This window comes from Urocampus carinirostris, chromosome 10, assembly GCF_059441175.1.
Source record: "Urocampus carinirostris isolate Australia breed hairy pipefish chromosome 10, RoL_Ucar_1.0, whole genome shotgun sequence".
In the NCBI taxonomy this organism is placed as follows: Eukaryota; Metazoa; Chordata; class Actinopteri; order Syngnathiformes; family Syngnathidae; genus Urocampus; species Urocampus carinirostris.
The window spans coordinates 42,806,176-42,823,562 of NC_142358.1; the positions used below are offsets into that span (position 1 = coordinate 42,806,176).

Genomic DNA, 17,387 nt, shown 5'->3' on the forward strand with positions numbered 1-17,387 from the left:
TGCCATGTGACCATAGACGGAGAGAGAGAGATAGAAAAAAGGAGGGAGGAAAGAAGGCAGGAATGGAAGGTGGTTACTTGTGGAAATAAGGGATAGAGAGATGTGTGGAAGGAGAGGTGGGGAATTAAGGAAGGGTGGAAAGATGGACTGACAGATGTAGTTAGAGGAATGGAGGGAGGGATGGATGAAGTAGGCCGATAGATACGGAGTGAGAGAGACAGACAGAGAGAGATAGAGAGATCTCTAGATAGATAGATATATCTAGATAGATCTCTAGATAGATCTCTAGATAGATCTCTAGATAGATAGATAGATCTCTAGATAGATCTCTAGATAGATCTCTAGATCTCTAGATAGATAGAAAAATAGATAGATAGATAGGTATATCAATAGAAAGGGGAACAACAAAGATAGGTATAGAGAAAGAGAGAAAAAGCCAGAGAGAGAAAATAAGAAAACCAGAGAGAGAGAGAGAAAGCCAGTGAGAAAAAATGAGAAAGCCAGAGAGAGAGAGAGAGAGAAAATGAGAAAGCCAGAGAGAGAGAAAGCCAGAGAGAAAAAATGAGAAAGCCAGAGAGAGAGAGAGAGAAAATGAGAAAGCCAGAGAGAGAGAAAGCCAGAGAGAAAAAAAGCCAGAGAGAGAGAAAGCCAGAGAGAAAAAATGAGAAAGCCGGAGAGAGAAAATGAGAAAGCCAGAGAGATAAAAACCAGAGAGAGAGAAAGTCAGAGAGAGAGAGAGAGAGAGAGAGAGAGAGAGAGAGAGAGACGGATAGATAGCTAGAGAGATAGAAAAAGAGAGAGGGAGAGATATCTAGAGAGATAGAAAGGGGAACAACAAAGATAGGTATAGAGAAAGAGAGACTTTTAGTGAGAGAAAGAGAAAGCTAGAGAGAGAAAATGAGAAAGCCAGATAGATATAGAGAGAAACAGAGAGAGAGAGAGATAGAGAGAGAAAGAGAGAGAGATAGAAAGGGGAATAACAAAGATAGGTATAGAGAAAGACTTTTTAGTGAGAGAAAGAGAAAGCTAGAGAGAGAAAATGAGAAAGGCAGAGAGAGATAGATATAGAGAGAGAGATAAAGCCAGAGAGAGAGAAGGAGAGGGAGAGAGAGAAATAAGAGAGAAGTGAGGCGTTACCCGAGGTGCTGCTGCCGCTGCCTCTCTCCGAGCTGTAAGATCCTCCAGTGTGGCTGTTGTAAGGGATGGTTGCCGGCAGCAGGGGGGCCTCCACGCCTCGGTAACGATCTAAACCATAGAAGAAGAACAACTCCATTTTTTTCACAAGAAACCGGGGCCAGACAATTCTCATTAAAAACGTGTGCACCGGAATCAAAATTCATACTTAGATGGAGTAATCTATAATCACTCGATTCTTTATAAATAACCTAAAAATGTGAACACAAGGCACAAAACAACAACGTAAGGAAAAGAAAACAAAAACAGTGAGAACATGCATGCTACAACATCTCAACAGCATTCATGCTTTGTCTTCATGCAAACACACAAAAAAAATCAAACGTGTTAAAAATTTTGACAATGTCATTTTCTTGATGACTTCAAATCCTTAAAGGGGGAATATTGTAGGAAAAAACTTTCCAGGACGCATCTGAAAGGGTGTTGTGGTTTTTACCTTTGTTTATTGATCCCTACATTTTTTATCGAGGTCTATCATACAATAATTTTTGGAATAGATAATGTTTTTTTTTTTTTTATAGATATATTGGTATGACATCATAGGCAGCCTTTCCAGCAGATCTGTGTTATTTCTATCTTTTTGTGATTTCTTGTTTTAAGTGTCTGCTTCTATCTTCGGTGTTTTTCGTCCCGTTTGACAACTACACGTTGGATGACTTTCAATCTTACGGTTATGGGTTTCAACGCACAAAAATGCGTTTATTCGAGGAATCAACTCCTTGCCCTGAAGAATTCTCCTGTCGGCGTAACCCTGGGCACAAAGATTTCCATCTGCTGCAGGGACGTGGAACTTTTGGACTAGCGTGTGACGTCATCCACTCCGCTGTTGCTAAACTACAACACAGCACCCCGAGGCCATCCTGTTCATCTCTTAATAATCAATACAAGGATACTGCTAGAGGTGTGAATTTCCCTACGGGGATGAATAAAGTATCTATCTATCTATTTATCTAGACATCTATCTATCTATTTAGACATCTATCTATCTATATATCTATTAATCAATCTATCCATCCATCTATCTATCTATCTATCCATCTATCTATCTATTCATCCATCTCTCTCTCTCTCTCTCTCTCTTTCTCCCTCTCAATCTCTATCAATCTATCTCTCTCTCTTTCTCCCTCTCAATCTCTATATATCTATCTATCTATGTATCTATGCATCTATCTATATATCGATCTATCCATCTATCTATGTATCTATCCATTTATCTATCTATCTATTGATCTATCCATTCATCTATCTATCTATCTAGACATCCATCTATCTAGACATCCATCTCTCTCTCTCTCTCTCTCTCTCTCTCTCTCTCTCTCGCACTCTCTCTCTCTCTCTTTCTTTCTCTCTCTCAATCTCTCTTTCTCCCTCTCTCAATCTCTATGTATCTATCTATCCATCTATCTATCTCTCTATTTATTTATCCATCCATCTATCTATCTATCCATCTAGACATCCATCTATCTATCCATCTATCTAGACATCCATTCATATCTCTCTCTCTCTCTTTCTCTCTCTCTCTCTCTCTTTCTCTCTCTCTCTCTGTCTCTCTCTCCCTCTCTCTCTCTCTCTCTCTCTCCCTCTCAATCTTTAACCATCTCTCTCTTTGTCCCTCTCAATCTCTATCTATCTATCTATCTATCTATTGATCTATCCATCCATCCATCTATCTATCTATCTATCTAGACATCCATCTATCTAGACATCCATCCCCCTCTCTCTCTCTCTCTCTCTCTCTCTCTATCTCTCAATCTCTATCTATCTATCTCGACATCTATCTAGGCATCTACCTATCCATCTGTCTAGACATCTATCTGTCTAGACATCTATCCATCTATCTAGCTATCCATCTTTCTCTATTTCTCTATCTCTCTATCTTCAACCCATGAAAGTTAATAATCATACATATTTTTTCATAAATTGTGTTTAAAAAAAATCTGTGTTATTTTTTAAATCCTGTTTTATTTTCCCCTCTATGTATTAAATTATCTATTTTACATTTGGCAGTCTTGGGGGCAACATATAAAAATTACCCCCAAAAAATAACATGTACAGATATTTTATTACATAAACTTCACAAGGAACAGCTCATAAGCAAATGATGGACCACCTACTGAGCTGACTGATTTAGAGACCCTGATGATTTGGACAATGAAGCCTTAGGTTGATCATCTCAACCCAAGGCTCAACATTTTCCAAAGAAAAGGGTTTTTTGGTTCTCCAGGGTTTAATCATCCGAGGGGGGAATAATGGGCATAATTTGCCTCACTAAGTAAGCTTTTGACATTCCAAGTGTCCAAATATGGCGATGTTGACGAGGTTCTTCCTGGTGGTCCACTCACCCTTATTGATCTTGTTCTGCTCCATGATGCTGTAGTGCAGATCGTGTTTGGGTTTCCAGCCGTTGAGCTCGGCGGACGATTGGATGAGCTGCGTGGTGGCGTAGGGGGTGGGCTGCCCCCCGCCCCCACCCGAGCGTCCGTCCTTCAAGTTGGGGCTGTTGAAGGTCTTCATCTCGTTGATCTTGTTGCTCAGGTCCACGTCACCGTAAGGGCCCGCTTCCGGGGCCAGGAGCCCCGCTTGTTTGTTCTCCAACTGACTGCTGTAGTTAGCGATGCAGTCGGCTAAGAGACATCGGGGGGGCGGGGTTATTGAACCCGGACGATTACCGGAAGACGATTGGTCGATTATTTTCTCAAGCGAGCCACACAAAAATCAGCAACAATCGTGCAAAGTTAATCTCAAAAACCAAAACAGGCAACTAGCAAAAGATTAGCTCTGTATTCATGCTAGGTTAGCTAAAACCATCAAGCTAAAAAATTAACTTTATATGAAATTTTTTGGGAGTTCCTATGTGTATGTTTTTGGGCAGGGCCAATATACGTCCTGCTCCAAAATATTTGGCGCCCAACGTGGGGCTCGAATGTTTTCATGGATCATTTTTTATCAATAATTACACAATAAAAGTGTATGTACTGCTATTGAACTCAGTAGCATTTTAAGCTAACTGGCAAGCAACTGAGCTACGATTGCAGTCAGGATGGATAGAGAGATAGAGAATCAAATAAATGGGGGGATAGAAAGTGATAGGGAGGGTGGATGAAATGAAGGGTGGAATGGGATAAGTATAGGAAAATAATAAAAATTAAAAATTTCAGGAACGATGATAAACCAATCATGTCAGGACCAGAACGGAAACAGGACCCAATTGCGTTACGTTTCTCACAAGTTTTATGAAAGGAAAGAGGAAGGGCTGCGCCCACGATCCAGTGTTGGCAAGTGGCTCTGAACGTGTAAAACTGGATCTTCTGTGGCGAGCGATGGCGGTGTCGGGAACGGAAAACGGGTCAGTAGCCGGGACAGGAGAGCAAAAACGTGGTCGGAAGCGAGTCAAAAGCCAAGAAAGGAGAGTAGACGTGGTCGGGGACAAAAAGAGGTCGAAAGCCGGGACGGGAGAGTAGACGTGGTCAGGATCAAAAAACGGGTCGAAGCCAGGACCAGAACGGAAACAGGACCACTTGCATTATGTATCTCACAAGTTTTATGAAAGGAAAGAGGAAGGGCTGCGCCCACGATCCGGTGTTGGCAAGTGGCTCTGAACGTGTAAAAATGGATCTTCTGTGGCGAGCGAAGGCGGTGTCAGGAACAAAAAACGGGTCAGTAGCCGGGACAGGAGAGCAAAAACGTGGTCGGAAGCGAGTCGAAAACCAAGAAAGGTGAGTAGACGTGGCCGGGGACAAAAAGAGGTCGAAAGCCGGGACAGGAGAGTAGACGTGGTCAGGATCAAAAAACGGGTCGAAGCCAGGACCAGAACGGAAACAGGACCAGTTGCATTATGTATCTCACAAGTTTTATGAAAGGAAAGAGGAAGGGCTTTGCCCACGATCCGGTGTTGGCAAGTGGCTCCGAACGTGTAAAAATTGATCTCCTGTGGCGAGCGAAGGCGGTGTCAGGAACGAAAAACGGGTCAGTAGCCGGGACAGGAGAGCAAAAACGTGGTCGGAAGCGAGTCGAAAACCAAGAAAGGAGAGTAGACGTGGCCGGGGACAAAAAGAGGTCGAAAGCCGGGACGGGAGAGTAGACGTGGTCAGGATCAAAAAACGGGTCGAAGCCAGGACCAGAACGGAAACAGGACCACTTGCATTATGTATCTCACAAGTTTTATGAAAGGAAAGAGGAAGGGCTTTGCCCACGATCCGGTGTTGGCAAGTGGCTCTGAACGTGTAAAAATTGATCTTCCGTGGCGAGCGATGGCGGTGTCGGGAACGCAAAACGGGTCAGTAGTCAGGGAGAGAGAGGGAGACAGCTAAATACTAGACAGACATATAGATAGAGAATGTATTACTCGGGCAGCACAGTTTGCATGTTCTCCCCGTGCTTGCGTGGGTTTCCTCCGGGCACTCCGGTTTCCTCCCACATTCCAAAAACATGCATGTCAGGTTAATCGGCCAATCCAGTTGAGGGTGTCCCTTGCCTACTGCCTGAAGACAGCTGGGATGGGCTCCAGCACCCCCGCGACCCTACTGAGGATAAGCGGTGCAGATAATGGATGGATGTTTTACTCTTAAGGAAGATTATTTTCTTTTTTTTTTTGCTTTTGTTTTTTGTGCTTCCACCCTCCAACATTTGAGTTTTCTTCTCTCTTTTTTCTTGTCGCGCCCGCAAAGCCGTCAACTCCCAGATGCGAGAAATCAAACACAGCCGCCGCTCTTAATGCCAATATTTCCTTTGCGGATGGTCGAGAGAGCGAAAAAAGGAAAAAGGCGGCGTCTGCCACGCTCTCGGGGGAGCTAACCCAGATAGCGGCGTCTTGTATGTGTGTGTGCGCGCATGGCGCGAACGTAAGTGTGCACGGAGAGAGCGTGCACGTACCGGGCCTGCTGTAGGTTGCCAGGTTGCCGTCGCTGTTGCCGTTGGCGGCGCGCAACAGTTGATGCTGCAGTTGTTGTGGTTGGAGCAGGAGTTGGGCCACGTGTCCGCCAGCCACGGCTGCGTGCCCGCCTCGCCCATGTTCAGGAGACCCGGCCTGGACAAAAAACAACGTCTTTATAGAAAAAAAAAATGGACAAATATGGCCCAATAAGGGCAGCACAGTTCTTTACGGAGCAGGACGTTATATCGGCCCCGCCCCAAAACATACACAACGCAGCAGAATCGAAATGAGAGGGGGACACGTTGTTTATTTCATCCAAACATTCAGTCCTGTTCCCTTTCATTTCGATTCTCTCTGCTCCTGTGTGTATGTTTTTGGGCGGGGCCAAAATACGTCCTGCTCTAAAATATTTGGCACCCAACGTGGGGCTCGAAATATTTTGGAGCAGGACGTATATCGGCCCCGCCCCAAAACATAGACAAAGGAGCAGAGAGAATCGAAATGAGAGGCGACACGTTGTTTATTTCATCCAAACATTTAGTCCTGTTCCCTTTCATTTCGATTCTCTCTGCTCCTGTGTGTATGTTTTTGGGCGGGGCCAATCTACGTCCTGCTCCAAAATATTTGGCGCCCAACGTGGGGCTCGAAATATTTCGGGGCAGGACGTATATCGGCCCGCCCCAAAACATACACAAAGGAGCAGAGAGAATCGAAATGAGAGGCGACACGTTGTTTATTTCATCCAAACATTCAGTCCTGTTCCCTTTCATTTGATTCTCTCTGCTCCTGTGTGTACGTTTTTGGGCGGGGCCGATATACGTCCTGATCCGAATTATTTGGCGCCCAACGTGGTAGCTTTTAAATTTTATTGACTTGGTTTAATAGGGTTTGAAATCTAATTTTCATGTGTACTGAATTAGTCCAAAATGGCCTATGTTTTCTTTAGTGTTCTCATGAAGGAAGCCATCCTCAAAACATATTGTATTTTAGCTTTTTTAACGATCTATTTTGCAGTTCATTGATAATGATTGATCAATCCGTAAAAATTATACACATTCAAATAATGCAACATACACTTTCTGCTGCTCACGACATCTATCTATCTAGATATCTATCCATCTATCTATCTATCCATCTATCTATCTAGACATTTATCTAGACATCTATCTCCATATCTCTCTCTCTATCTCTCACACTCTCTATCTAAATATCTATATCTAGGCATATCTATCTAGACATCTAGACATCTCTCTTTCTCTCCCTCTCTATCTAAATATCTATCTATCTATCTATGTATGTAGACATATATCTATCTAGACATCTATCTCTCTCTCTATCTATGTAGACATCTAGACATATATCTATGTAGACATCTAGACATATATCTATCTAGACATCTAGACATATATCCATCTAGACATCTAGACATATATCCATCTAGACATCTAGACATATATCCATCTAGACATATATCTATCTAGACATCTAGACATATATCTATCTAGACATCTAGACATATATCTATCTAGACATCTAGACATATATCTATCTAGACATCTAGGCATCTCTCTCTCTCTCTCTCTCTCTCTCTCTCTCTCTCTCTCTCTCTCTCTCTCTCTCTCTCTCTCTCTCTCTCTCTCTCTCTCTCTCTCTCTCTCTCTCTCTCTCTCTCTCTCTCTCTCTCTCTCTCTCTCTCTCTCTCTCTCTCTCTCTCTCTCTCTCTCTCTCTCTCTCTCTCTCTCTCTCTCTCTCTCTCTCTCTCTCTATCTATCTATATAGACAGCCAGCTCAGTAGCCTAGATGGTAAGGCGCCCGCTTTGAGACTGGGAGGTCGGTGGTTCGCGCCCCGGCCGAGTCATTCCTAAGACTTAAAAAGTGGTCGGCGGCGCCCTCTGTTGGCTGCGGCTGCATCGGCTCGCTACAACGGGTCAGGTGCAATCGACATTTCGTTCTGTGTACATTGTTACACAGAATGACAATACAAGGAAATTATTATTATTATTATTATTATTATTATCTAGACATATATCTATCAAGACATCTATCTCTCTCTCTCTCTCTCTCTCTCTCTCTCTCTCTCTCTCTCTATCATGCAATAAGGCAGGATGTCATCAGTTATCAGTATCGTCGGGCAAAAGAAACAGTCGAGCGCAGAGAAAAGTGCAACGACGCCACGGAAAAAAGAAGCTTAGAAGAAGAAAAAAAAAAAAATCACAAATCCGGCTTTAGTACATTTTGGACAGCACAAGAATCCAAAGGCAACAGATTGTGCACACTTTCCCTCAAGCCCCCAAAGGCATTAGCAGATCGCCCGGATTACGTCCTGGGATAAAGTTGCTCGCAATCTTCATAAATGTCCACCCCCCCACTGTATTTGTGCAGATGCTCTTTATTATAACAATATATTTCCCCCAAAAAACAACATGTCACTCTCCGTTTATGTGGAAACACACAAAACATCCCATAAATTCCCCTTCAATTCCTACCTGACACTGTGGAGCATAATATCTTACTAGAACGGTTGGAAAATGGATTGTCTCTCAGAAACCGTCCTCTTATGGTTCAGATCCTACCTCTCAGATAGGACAAACTGTGCTAAATAGGGTGAAATGACATCTGAGCCCATTAGTGTTACCTGTGGTGTTCCGCAGGGCTCTGTACTTGGCCCCCTTTATTTCAGCATTTACATGGTGATATTATTCACAAGTACAATATCAGTTTTCATTGCTACGCAGATGACACTATATCTTTTAATGGAGGAATCTGCCACACCAAACTGTGAAAATCTGGAGGCTTGTGGTGTTCCACAGGGCTCTGTACTTGACCCCCTTCTTTTCAGCATTTACATGATTCCATGAGGTGATATTATCCGCAAGTATAATAGACGTTTCCATTGCTACGCAGATGACACTATATCTTCCGATGGAGAATCTGCCACACCAAACTGTGAAAATCTGGAGGCTTGTGGTGTTCCACAGGGCTCTGTACTTGGCCCCCTTCTTTCAGCCTTTACATGCTTCCATGAGGTGATATAATTCGCAAGTATATTATCAGTTTCCATTGCTACGCAGATGACACTCAACTATATCTTCCGATAAAGGAATCTGACACACTAAACTGTGGAAATTTGGAGGCCTGCCTCACCGAGATCAAAGAATGAATGTCTCTCCGATCTGTCCTTTCAAGTTGATAATATGTGTATTATTTGCCCTCATGTAGGTTTTAGATCAGGGGATGGTGTCATAATAGTCTGTAGTCTGTACTAGTCATTGGTCTGTGCAGCCCTTTGAGACTGTCCCTTCTCAAGGTTCTTCATTTTCCTCATGTTGAGGTTTTTGAGTTTTCCTTGCCCTCATGTAGGTTTAGATCAGGGATGCTGTCATAATAGTCTATGGTATGCAATAGTCTTTGATCTGTGCAGCCCTTTGAGACGCTTTGTGATTTGACTTGACTTCTTAATGTATAAGGATTTTGGCAAAATCCCTAAAGTATACAATATCATTGAGATTTAAACACAATGAAATATGTGGTGATTATGTTGCATGTGCATGCTTTTCTTCTGTACAATTCCACCCTATAAAGAGGGTTTTTCCCTATTTTTTAATTTGTAGTTGTAGTGAGCCAACAGCGCCACCTAGCGGTATTGTGCACCTCTTAAATGTTATTTTTTTGTTTGGCCTTGAGCAGACGCCCCCACGTTCCACACCCTTTTTTGTTAAAAAGTCACAAGGCGTCCTCTAGCGGGTAAAAGGTGGAATTGCATCCTTTTCATTCAGCTTTAAAAACAGACATATGAAAAATGGATTATTTTTTTTATATTTTACGTTTTCGGTATAGTATGAAGAAGGATGTTATTATTTTGCTTTATTATTTCTTGTAGGTTAGGAAATCCAGATTTAAATTAAACAAAGAAGCCCCCCTCATTCCACGCCCTTTTTTTTGCACTGTTACAAAGTCATAGAGCGCCCCTGAGTGGGTAAAAGGTAGAATTGCATCCTGCCATCTTCGTCTTTAATCCCCAAAGATAATAAAGGCGGCAATTTTTTTATCATAATTTGAATATTTAGTATCATATGAACTAAAAGTTATCATTTGGATTTATTTTCTTCTTTTAGTTGAAAGACTACAGATTGAAACTATTAAAAACGCCCCGGTATTCCACACCCTTTTTCTGCAGAGTTTTAAAGTCACCGGGCGCCCTCTAGTGAGTAAATGGTGGAATTGCATCCTGACAACGCTTTTCAGCTTAGTCAAGATTTAGTTTTGAATCTATCAAAAATGACTTTTTTTAGGAAGAAGCCTTAAGCCAGCATTTGAATTATTTTTATTAATTAAAACTCAATTTTAAAGTAAATACAGATTTATTTTAGTTCTATATAATTTTTATAAACACATATATTTGCTAATATTTTTTTTAGATTAGTGACTAAAGATGAAAACTAAATAAATCGTTATATAGTTATTATAGTTCCACATCATAAAAAAATCAGGCTTCTACTTTTCCTTGGATTTAAAAAAATCAATTATAAATCAATAAAAAATATATTTAATGCAAGATAATTCAAATATTATTGAACTGCCTTTTATTACCGTTATAGAAGAAAATAAATCCAGTTTTTATTCATTTTTTCCCTTCTAGATCAATGACTGCAGACAAAACCATAGATAAAAATAAATACAATAATATAAAATAATAACTATCATGATAGTGTATTATTGACGGGACATTTATTGTGAATCTAAATAAAAATAAAACAAATATTAGAGATAATTTAAATATTACTGACCCAGCATTTATGTGGAATTTTTCCCCTTATAAAACACTTACAACGTACTCAAATAATTATAATATAATTAAAATATTACTGACTGAGGATTTTATACGTACATGTATAATTATATATAAATAAAAATAATTAAAATAATACCGATTGAGCATATTATACATATAGAGATATTCATAAATACATACATAAATCATTATATAAATATATAATGAAATACAAATATATAAATATATATATATAGTATAAATATAAAAATACAATCATTTATTTATTCATAAAACCAACTTCCACCCTATGTTTCCTTTTCTTGTATTAAATAAGAATATTTATAAGAATAATACCGTCAAATGAATGACAATAATATCATAAATGTCATAAAATAATATATAGTTATAATGATAGAATTATAATAATAATCTCACCTCCCAGCACTGCTGACTCCTTCCCCGCCTCTTTGATAAGCCACTGGAGGGTCAAAAAATAAATTTAAATAAAAACAGAGTCAATAAAATTAAAAATAAAATGTATATTAGGTCAAATAAAGCAAAAATGTTTACCTGTTGGTGTGAAGGTAAACGATGGAACTGTAGAGAGAAAGGAATGCTGATTAAATAGTCATATAGCATTCTTTTCAATCAAATGTCAGTTTTCTTTACAAGTCAAATCGTTTTCTTAAAATGAGTCAACGTCTTTGGCGCCATCTTCTGGCTGAAATCATGATGGCAGCCTCTGTCAAGCTTCATTTGTTGCAAGTATGTGATATTCTTGGATGCGCTCGACTAAACCTCTTCCCTTTATATCTTTTTTGGGGTTTGGGTTGGCATTTGGACTGTATTTGAAAGTCCTTTTCTTACTTTCACCATTTTCATCTTAGAAAAAAAGAAAACCCTCCACCCCATCCCCTCACCTTGTTTCCTTCAGCGTAATGTGATTTGTGGCTGGAACACCGATGCTAAAAGTACACTAAAAGACGTTGGTTAAAAAAAAAAAAAAAACTAAAATAAATAAATATATATATATGAGAGAGAGAGAGAGAGAGAGAGAAAGAAAAGAGATAAGAGAGAGGGAGGTAAAAAAAGAGAGAGAAACAAAAGAGATAAGAGAGAGACAGAGAGAAGAAAGAGAGAGAGAGAGAGAGAGAGAGATAAGAGAGAGAAAAGAGATAAGAGAGAGAGGGAGGGAGAGATAGAGGGAGAGAGAGAAAGATAGAAGAGATGCGAGAGAGATAAACGAGATAAGAAAGAGAAAATAGATAAGAGAGAGAGGGAGAGAAGAAAGAGAGAGAGACAGAGATAGATAGAGAGAGAGAGAGAGAGAAGAGATAAGAGAGAGGGATAAGAAATAGGAGAGAGAGGGACATAGGAGAGAGAGAGAGAGAGAGAGAGAGAGAGAGAGAGAGAGAGAGAGAGAGAGAGAGAGAGAAAGAAAAGAGATAAGAGACAGAAAATAGATAAGAGAGAGAGGGAGAGGGAGAGAGAGAGAGAGACAGGGAGAGAGGAAGAGAAGAGAGAGAGAGAAAAGAGATAAGAGCGAGGGAGAGAAAAGAGAGAGAGGGAGAAAAGAGATAAGAGAGAGAGGGAGAGAAAAGAGATAGAGAGAGAGAGAAGATATAAGAGAGAGGGAGAGAAAAGAGAGAGAGAGAGAGAAAAAGAGATAAGAGAGAGAGGGAGAGAAAAGAGAAAGAGAGAGATAAAGGCTCTCTAAACTCAGTTGGGCATTGTTAACACATACTTAAGAGAGAAAACAATAATTGTTACTTATTTAAGGACACCTCAAACTACACACCCCACTTTAAACTCGGAAGACGAAATCAAACCGATATAGTGCCCCCTTTAGGTCACCAGGGTAATTACAATTGGCGACCCAGTAACTTCTGTTGTTTAAGGAGACCAAAACAGGCTACAACTCCAAAAATCAATTCCATAGATTTCATTCGGACCCTTTTTTTGGGGATCGCCACCTGCTGGCCCGGGGGTGAAAACGACACATCAGGACGCATCACTGACCCTTGCGTATGCCCGAGTAACTGCTGGAGAGTCCGTTCCGCTTTTTTCGGTGTCGGTAGAGCCAGATGCTGAAAACCAGCAGGACGATCCAGCAGGCGGTACCGATACCGGCGATGAAGGCCGGCTGTTTCACCACATCCGAGATTTGCTGCGAAAGTCGGTTGTGGGGGTCCGTCGCTGCCGTCATACGCCCCGAAGCGTCTGCGGAAAGCAGAAAAAACAATCGTTCCGTAAAGCCGGGACAGAACACATCATGTATTAATAAATACTAACCTCTTCATGCTAAAACATTTTGGTAACGGCGATATTTTAACAACTTCATATTTACAAATTATGCTAACGGCCTCATGTTGATGAGTTATGCTAATGGGTACATGCTAAAAAGTGATGCTAACGGCTAAATGCTAACTGCTTCATGCTAAAAAAAATTGGTGATGGATATATATTAAAAACTTCATATTTACAAACTATGCTAAATGGGTACATGTTGATGAGTTATGCTAATGGGTAGATGCTAAAAAGTGATGCTAACAGCTAAATGCTAACTGCTTCATGCAAAAAATTTTTGGTAATGGCAACATTTTAACGACTTCATATTTACAAATTAATGCTAACGGCCTCTTGTTGATGAGTTATGCTAATAGGTACATGCTAAAAAGTGATGCTAACAGCTAAATGCTAACCTCTTCATGCTAAAAATTGTTGGTAATGGCAACATTTTAACGACTTCATATTTACAAATTATGCTAATGGCCTCTTGTTGATGAGTTATGCTAATGGGTACTTGCTAAAAAGTGATGCTAATGGTTAAATACTAACTGCTTCATGCTAAAAAAATTTGGTGATGGATATATTTTAACAACTTCAGATTTAAAAAATATGCTAATGGGTATATGTTCATGAGTTATGCTAACGGATACATGCTAAAAACTGATGCTAATGGCCACATGCTAACAAATCAGCAAAATGAATGGGCTCAATGGATTCCGGATGGGCCAACTTAAATCGAACAGCCCATTCTATTTCAACATGTGTATTTAAAAATAATTTTCAACATCTATCCATTATCTGCACCGCTTATCCTCAGTAGGGTCACGGGGGTGCTGGAGCCCATCTCAGCTATCTTTGGGCAGTGGGCAGGGGACACGTGCAGCCCTTTGAGACTGTCCCTTCTCAATGTTTCTTCATTTTCCTCATGTTGAGGTTTTGAGTTCTTCCTTTCCCTCATGTAGGTTTTAGATCAGGGGATGGTGTCAGAATAGTCTGTGGTTTGCAAAAATCTGTGGTCTGGCAGCGATTTGAGACTCCTTGTGATTAAGGGTGTCACAAATAAACATGACTTGACTTTGGTTGTCTGGATGAAATAGCCTGATGGGACGCATGTGGCCCAGGGGCCATAGTTTGCCCACCCTTGCTGCCAACACCCAGAATAAAGTTTCCCCACCTTATGATTATTTTCTCTTTACAGTGTTGCATTTCATTTTCCAAAGTAGACGCACAGAAAACACAAAAATAATGGATAAGTGGTTAGGAATTGAGCCAAAACCTCAGCCCCAGAAGAAAGATTCAAAAGAAGCTAACAAAATTGATGACGCTAAGAAACATAAACGTACATTAAAAGCATGGTGGAAAGAGGAGTTCACGTGGCTTGTGGCAGACGACGCAACGCAAACATTGCATTCAAAAGAAGCTAACAAAATTGATGACGCTACAAAACGTTAACGCAAATGCACGACCTCATAACAGTCAGGAAAGTCCGGAAGCACCAAGTTATCTGATGCGGGCTTCTGATTGGCTGCCGAGTATGCAAATTACCAAACAAACTGAAGTTGAAATTCTGAAATTTCCAAACCGAAAAAATATTTTGAAATCTGAATAAAGCAAACGTTTGATTAAAAAAAATAATAATAATACAAAATAAAAAATAAATTCCGGGCAGACCTTATTTCAGACACTGGGTATGCGCACATTTTTCTGGGAAATTTGAGGGTTTAGATTCGCCTTATAGTCTAGAAAACAGGCGTCAAACAGGCGGCTCGCGGGCCAGATCAGGCCCACTAAGGGATTGAATCCGGCCCGTGAGACAACACTCAGAGAAGCGCAAGAGAAAAACAAGCCGCAGGTTGAAATATGTCAACTTGATGTTGCCAAAGCTAGGTTCCTCTCACAAAGATACTGTATTTTACGCTCTCTCTCTCTCTTCTCTCCCTCTCTCTCTCTTATCTCTTTTCTCTCTCTCTTTTCTCTCTCTCTTTTCTCTTCTCTCGCTTTCTCTTATCTCTTTTCTCTCTCTTATCTCTCTCTCTCCGTCTCTCTTTCTTCTCTCCCGCTCTCTTATCTATTTTATTTCTCTCTCTCACTCTCTGTCTCCCTTTTTCTCTTCCTTTGTTGCTCTTTGTCTCTTTCTCTCTGTGTGTCTTTTTAACTTAATTTGCTCTACCTCCCTTTTTTCATTTTCTCTCTTTTCTCTTTCTCTCTTCCTACCCTTCATGCTTTTTTTTCTCTTTTCTCTCCTTCTGTCTTTACATTTCTCTTTGGATTTCTTTCTTCCGCTCCCTTTCTTTTCCCCCTCTCTCACGACTTTTTATCTCTTTTGTTTCTCATGCTCTCTCCCTCTCTCTCTCTCTCTCTTTTTCTTTCTTTGTCCCGCCCTCTTTCTTTTATTTCTTTATCCCTCTCTTGAATCTACTAGTCCGGCCCCCGACAGAATGTTTGTTTTATCGTGTGGCCCCCGAGTTCAAATGAGTTTGACACCCCTGGTCTAGAAAATGTAGTTGCTTTTTGGGGGGGGGACTACAAATATCATAGGCATACTTCTTTGAATATCTGGCAACCTCGGGGTTTTTAAATATGCCTTGTAGTCCGTCAAATGTATTTATTTCCTCTGCAGAAGCGTCACTCACCGAGCGTGAAGTAGTTGATGTGGCTCCGGGCCCCGGGGCCCGCCCCGGTGCTCGCCGCCACCTCCAGGCCGTATCGGACCCCCGCCACCAGGCCGGGGATGAGCACGGAAAAGGTGGCGCCATCTACAGTCCGGTTGATGTGGTAGCGGCTCTCGTTGCCCAAGCACCAGATCTAAAAAACGTGAAAGCACCGTAAAGATATAAATAAAATCCCCCCTTTCCATTTTGTTCAATTACAAAAATAATTTCAGGATTTTATTTTTTTCTTGGGGTGGGTTTTTGGTACCATGAGTGGGATGGAGCATTAAACCTCCCATTGAGAATGGAGAAGAATTGCTTTATTTGTGGCTAAATTTTGACCTAAAAATTCAAACAAATTAATAGAAAAATCCACCTTATACATTATTATTTAAATGTGAACTACAATTCAACGTGAAAAAAGTCAAATAAAAAGTTAAATAAATTCAAAGCAAAATGATATTAATAAAATAAGTTTGCCCCAAAATTCATGATCAAAACATATCAATCATACATTGTTACATTTTCTGTCCTAGCAAACATTTAAATTCTATATTAAATAAATAACTCCATTTAACCATTTAAAATGAAAAATATACTAAAATTGTCAACTTAATTTAAATCAAAATATAAGTATTATATGCTAAAAAATCTGAATATAATTAGGCCAAAATTTTAAGACCGCCAAAAAAACAACAACAAAAAAACAACAACAATAATACAGTGTTAAAAATGTTCTCCAATAAAAAAACATATTTTTAGTTTATATAAAAATGTATTAAAAGTAAACTTCAATCAAAATGACAAATGTTAATTGCAAATTAATATATATAAAATACAAAAATAAAAACAATAATAATGAAATACAATTGTGATTATTCCCCCAAAATAAAATTATATAAAAATATTTTTCTAGTAAAAATATTGATTCAGGGAAATTAAATGGTATTTCAAAATTAACTGCAGTCAATTCAAGTGAAAAAATAAAATTAATAAAACAACACAAATTTTAAAAAATCAATTTACAGTGACCCCCAAAATAAAACACTATTAAAAAAGAAAAACTTAATTTGATAACATTTTAATTTTCAAACACATCTCCTGTTTAAAAGTAGACTGAATTCAGAGGCAAATAAAATAATAATAATAATAATAATAATAATAATTTCCTTGTATTGTCATCCTGAGTAACAATGTACACAGAACGAAATGTCGATTGCACCTGACCCGTTGTAGCGAGCCGATGCAGCCGCAGCCAACAGAGGGCGCCGCCATTTTTACCAATGTTATAAGTCTTAGGTATGACTCGGCCGAGGCGCGAACCAGCGACCTCAAAACAATGGAATATGAGAAACTATGTTAAAAAACTAAAATATATCAACTTTACTTTTTCACTTAAGGTAATTTCTATGTATTAGTGAACTACAATATATTTAAAAGACGAAATAAAGAAATAAAAAGCAAAAAATAGATATTTTAAAATGTGGGTAGTCAGAAACAAAAAACTCAAAGACCGTCTTACTGTTTCACTACTAAAAGCAAAACTAAATGTAATAAAATACTTGAATGATTTGTAAAAACTGTGTACAAACAAAAGGGGCCAAAA

At 39.7% G+C, this 17,387-nt stretch overlaps 1 protein-coding gene across 1 annotated transcript in view; it reads right to left on the reverse strand.

The window, feature by feature from the left end:
- The window catches only part of LOC148358976 (roundabout homolog 1-like), a 362,675-nt gene that overhangs the window by 15,314 nt on the left and 329,974 nt on the right, over positions 1-17,387 (reverse strand). The window contains 8 exon segments of the mRNA XM_088345902.1: positions 1,138-1,245; positions 3,537-3,818; positions 6,067-6,220; positions 11,277-11,319; positions 11,412-11,438; positions 12,861-12,945; positions 12,948-13,061; positions 15,764-15,935. Coding sequence (XP_088202028.1) covers positions 1,138-1,245; positions 3,537-3,818; positions 6,067-6,220; positions 11,277-11,319; positions 11,412-11,438; positions 12,861-12,945; positions 12,948-13,061; positions 15,764-15,935 — 985 coding nt within the window.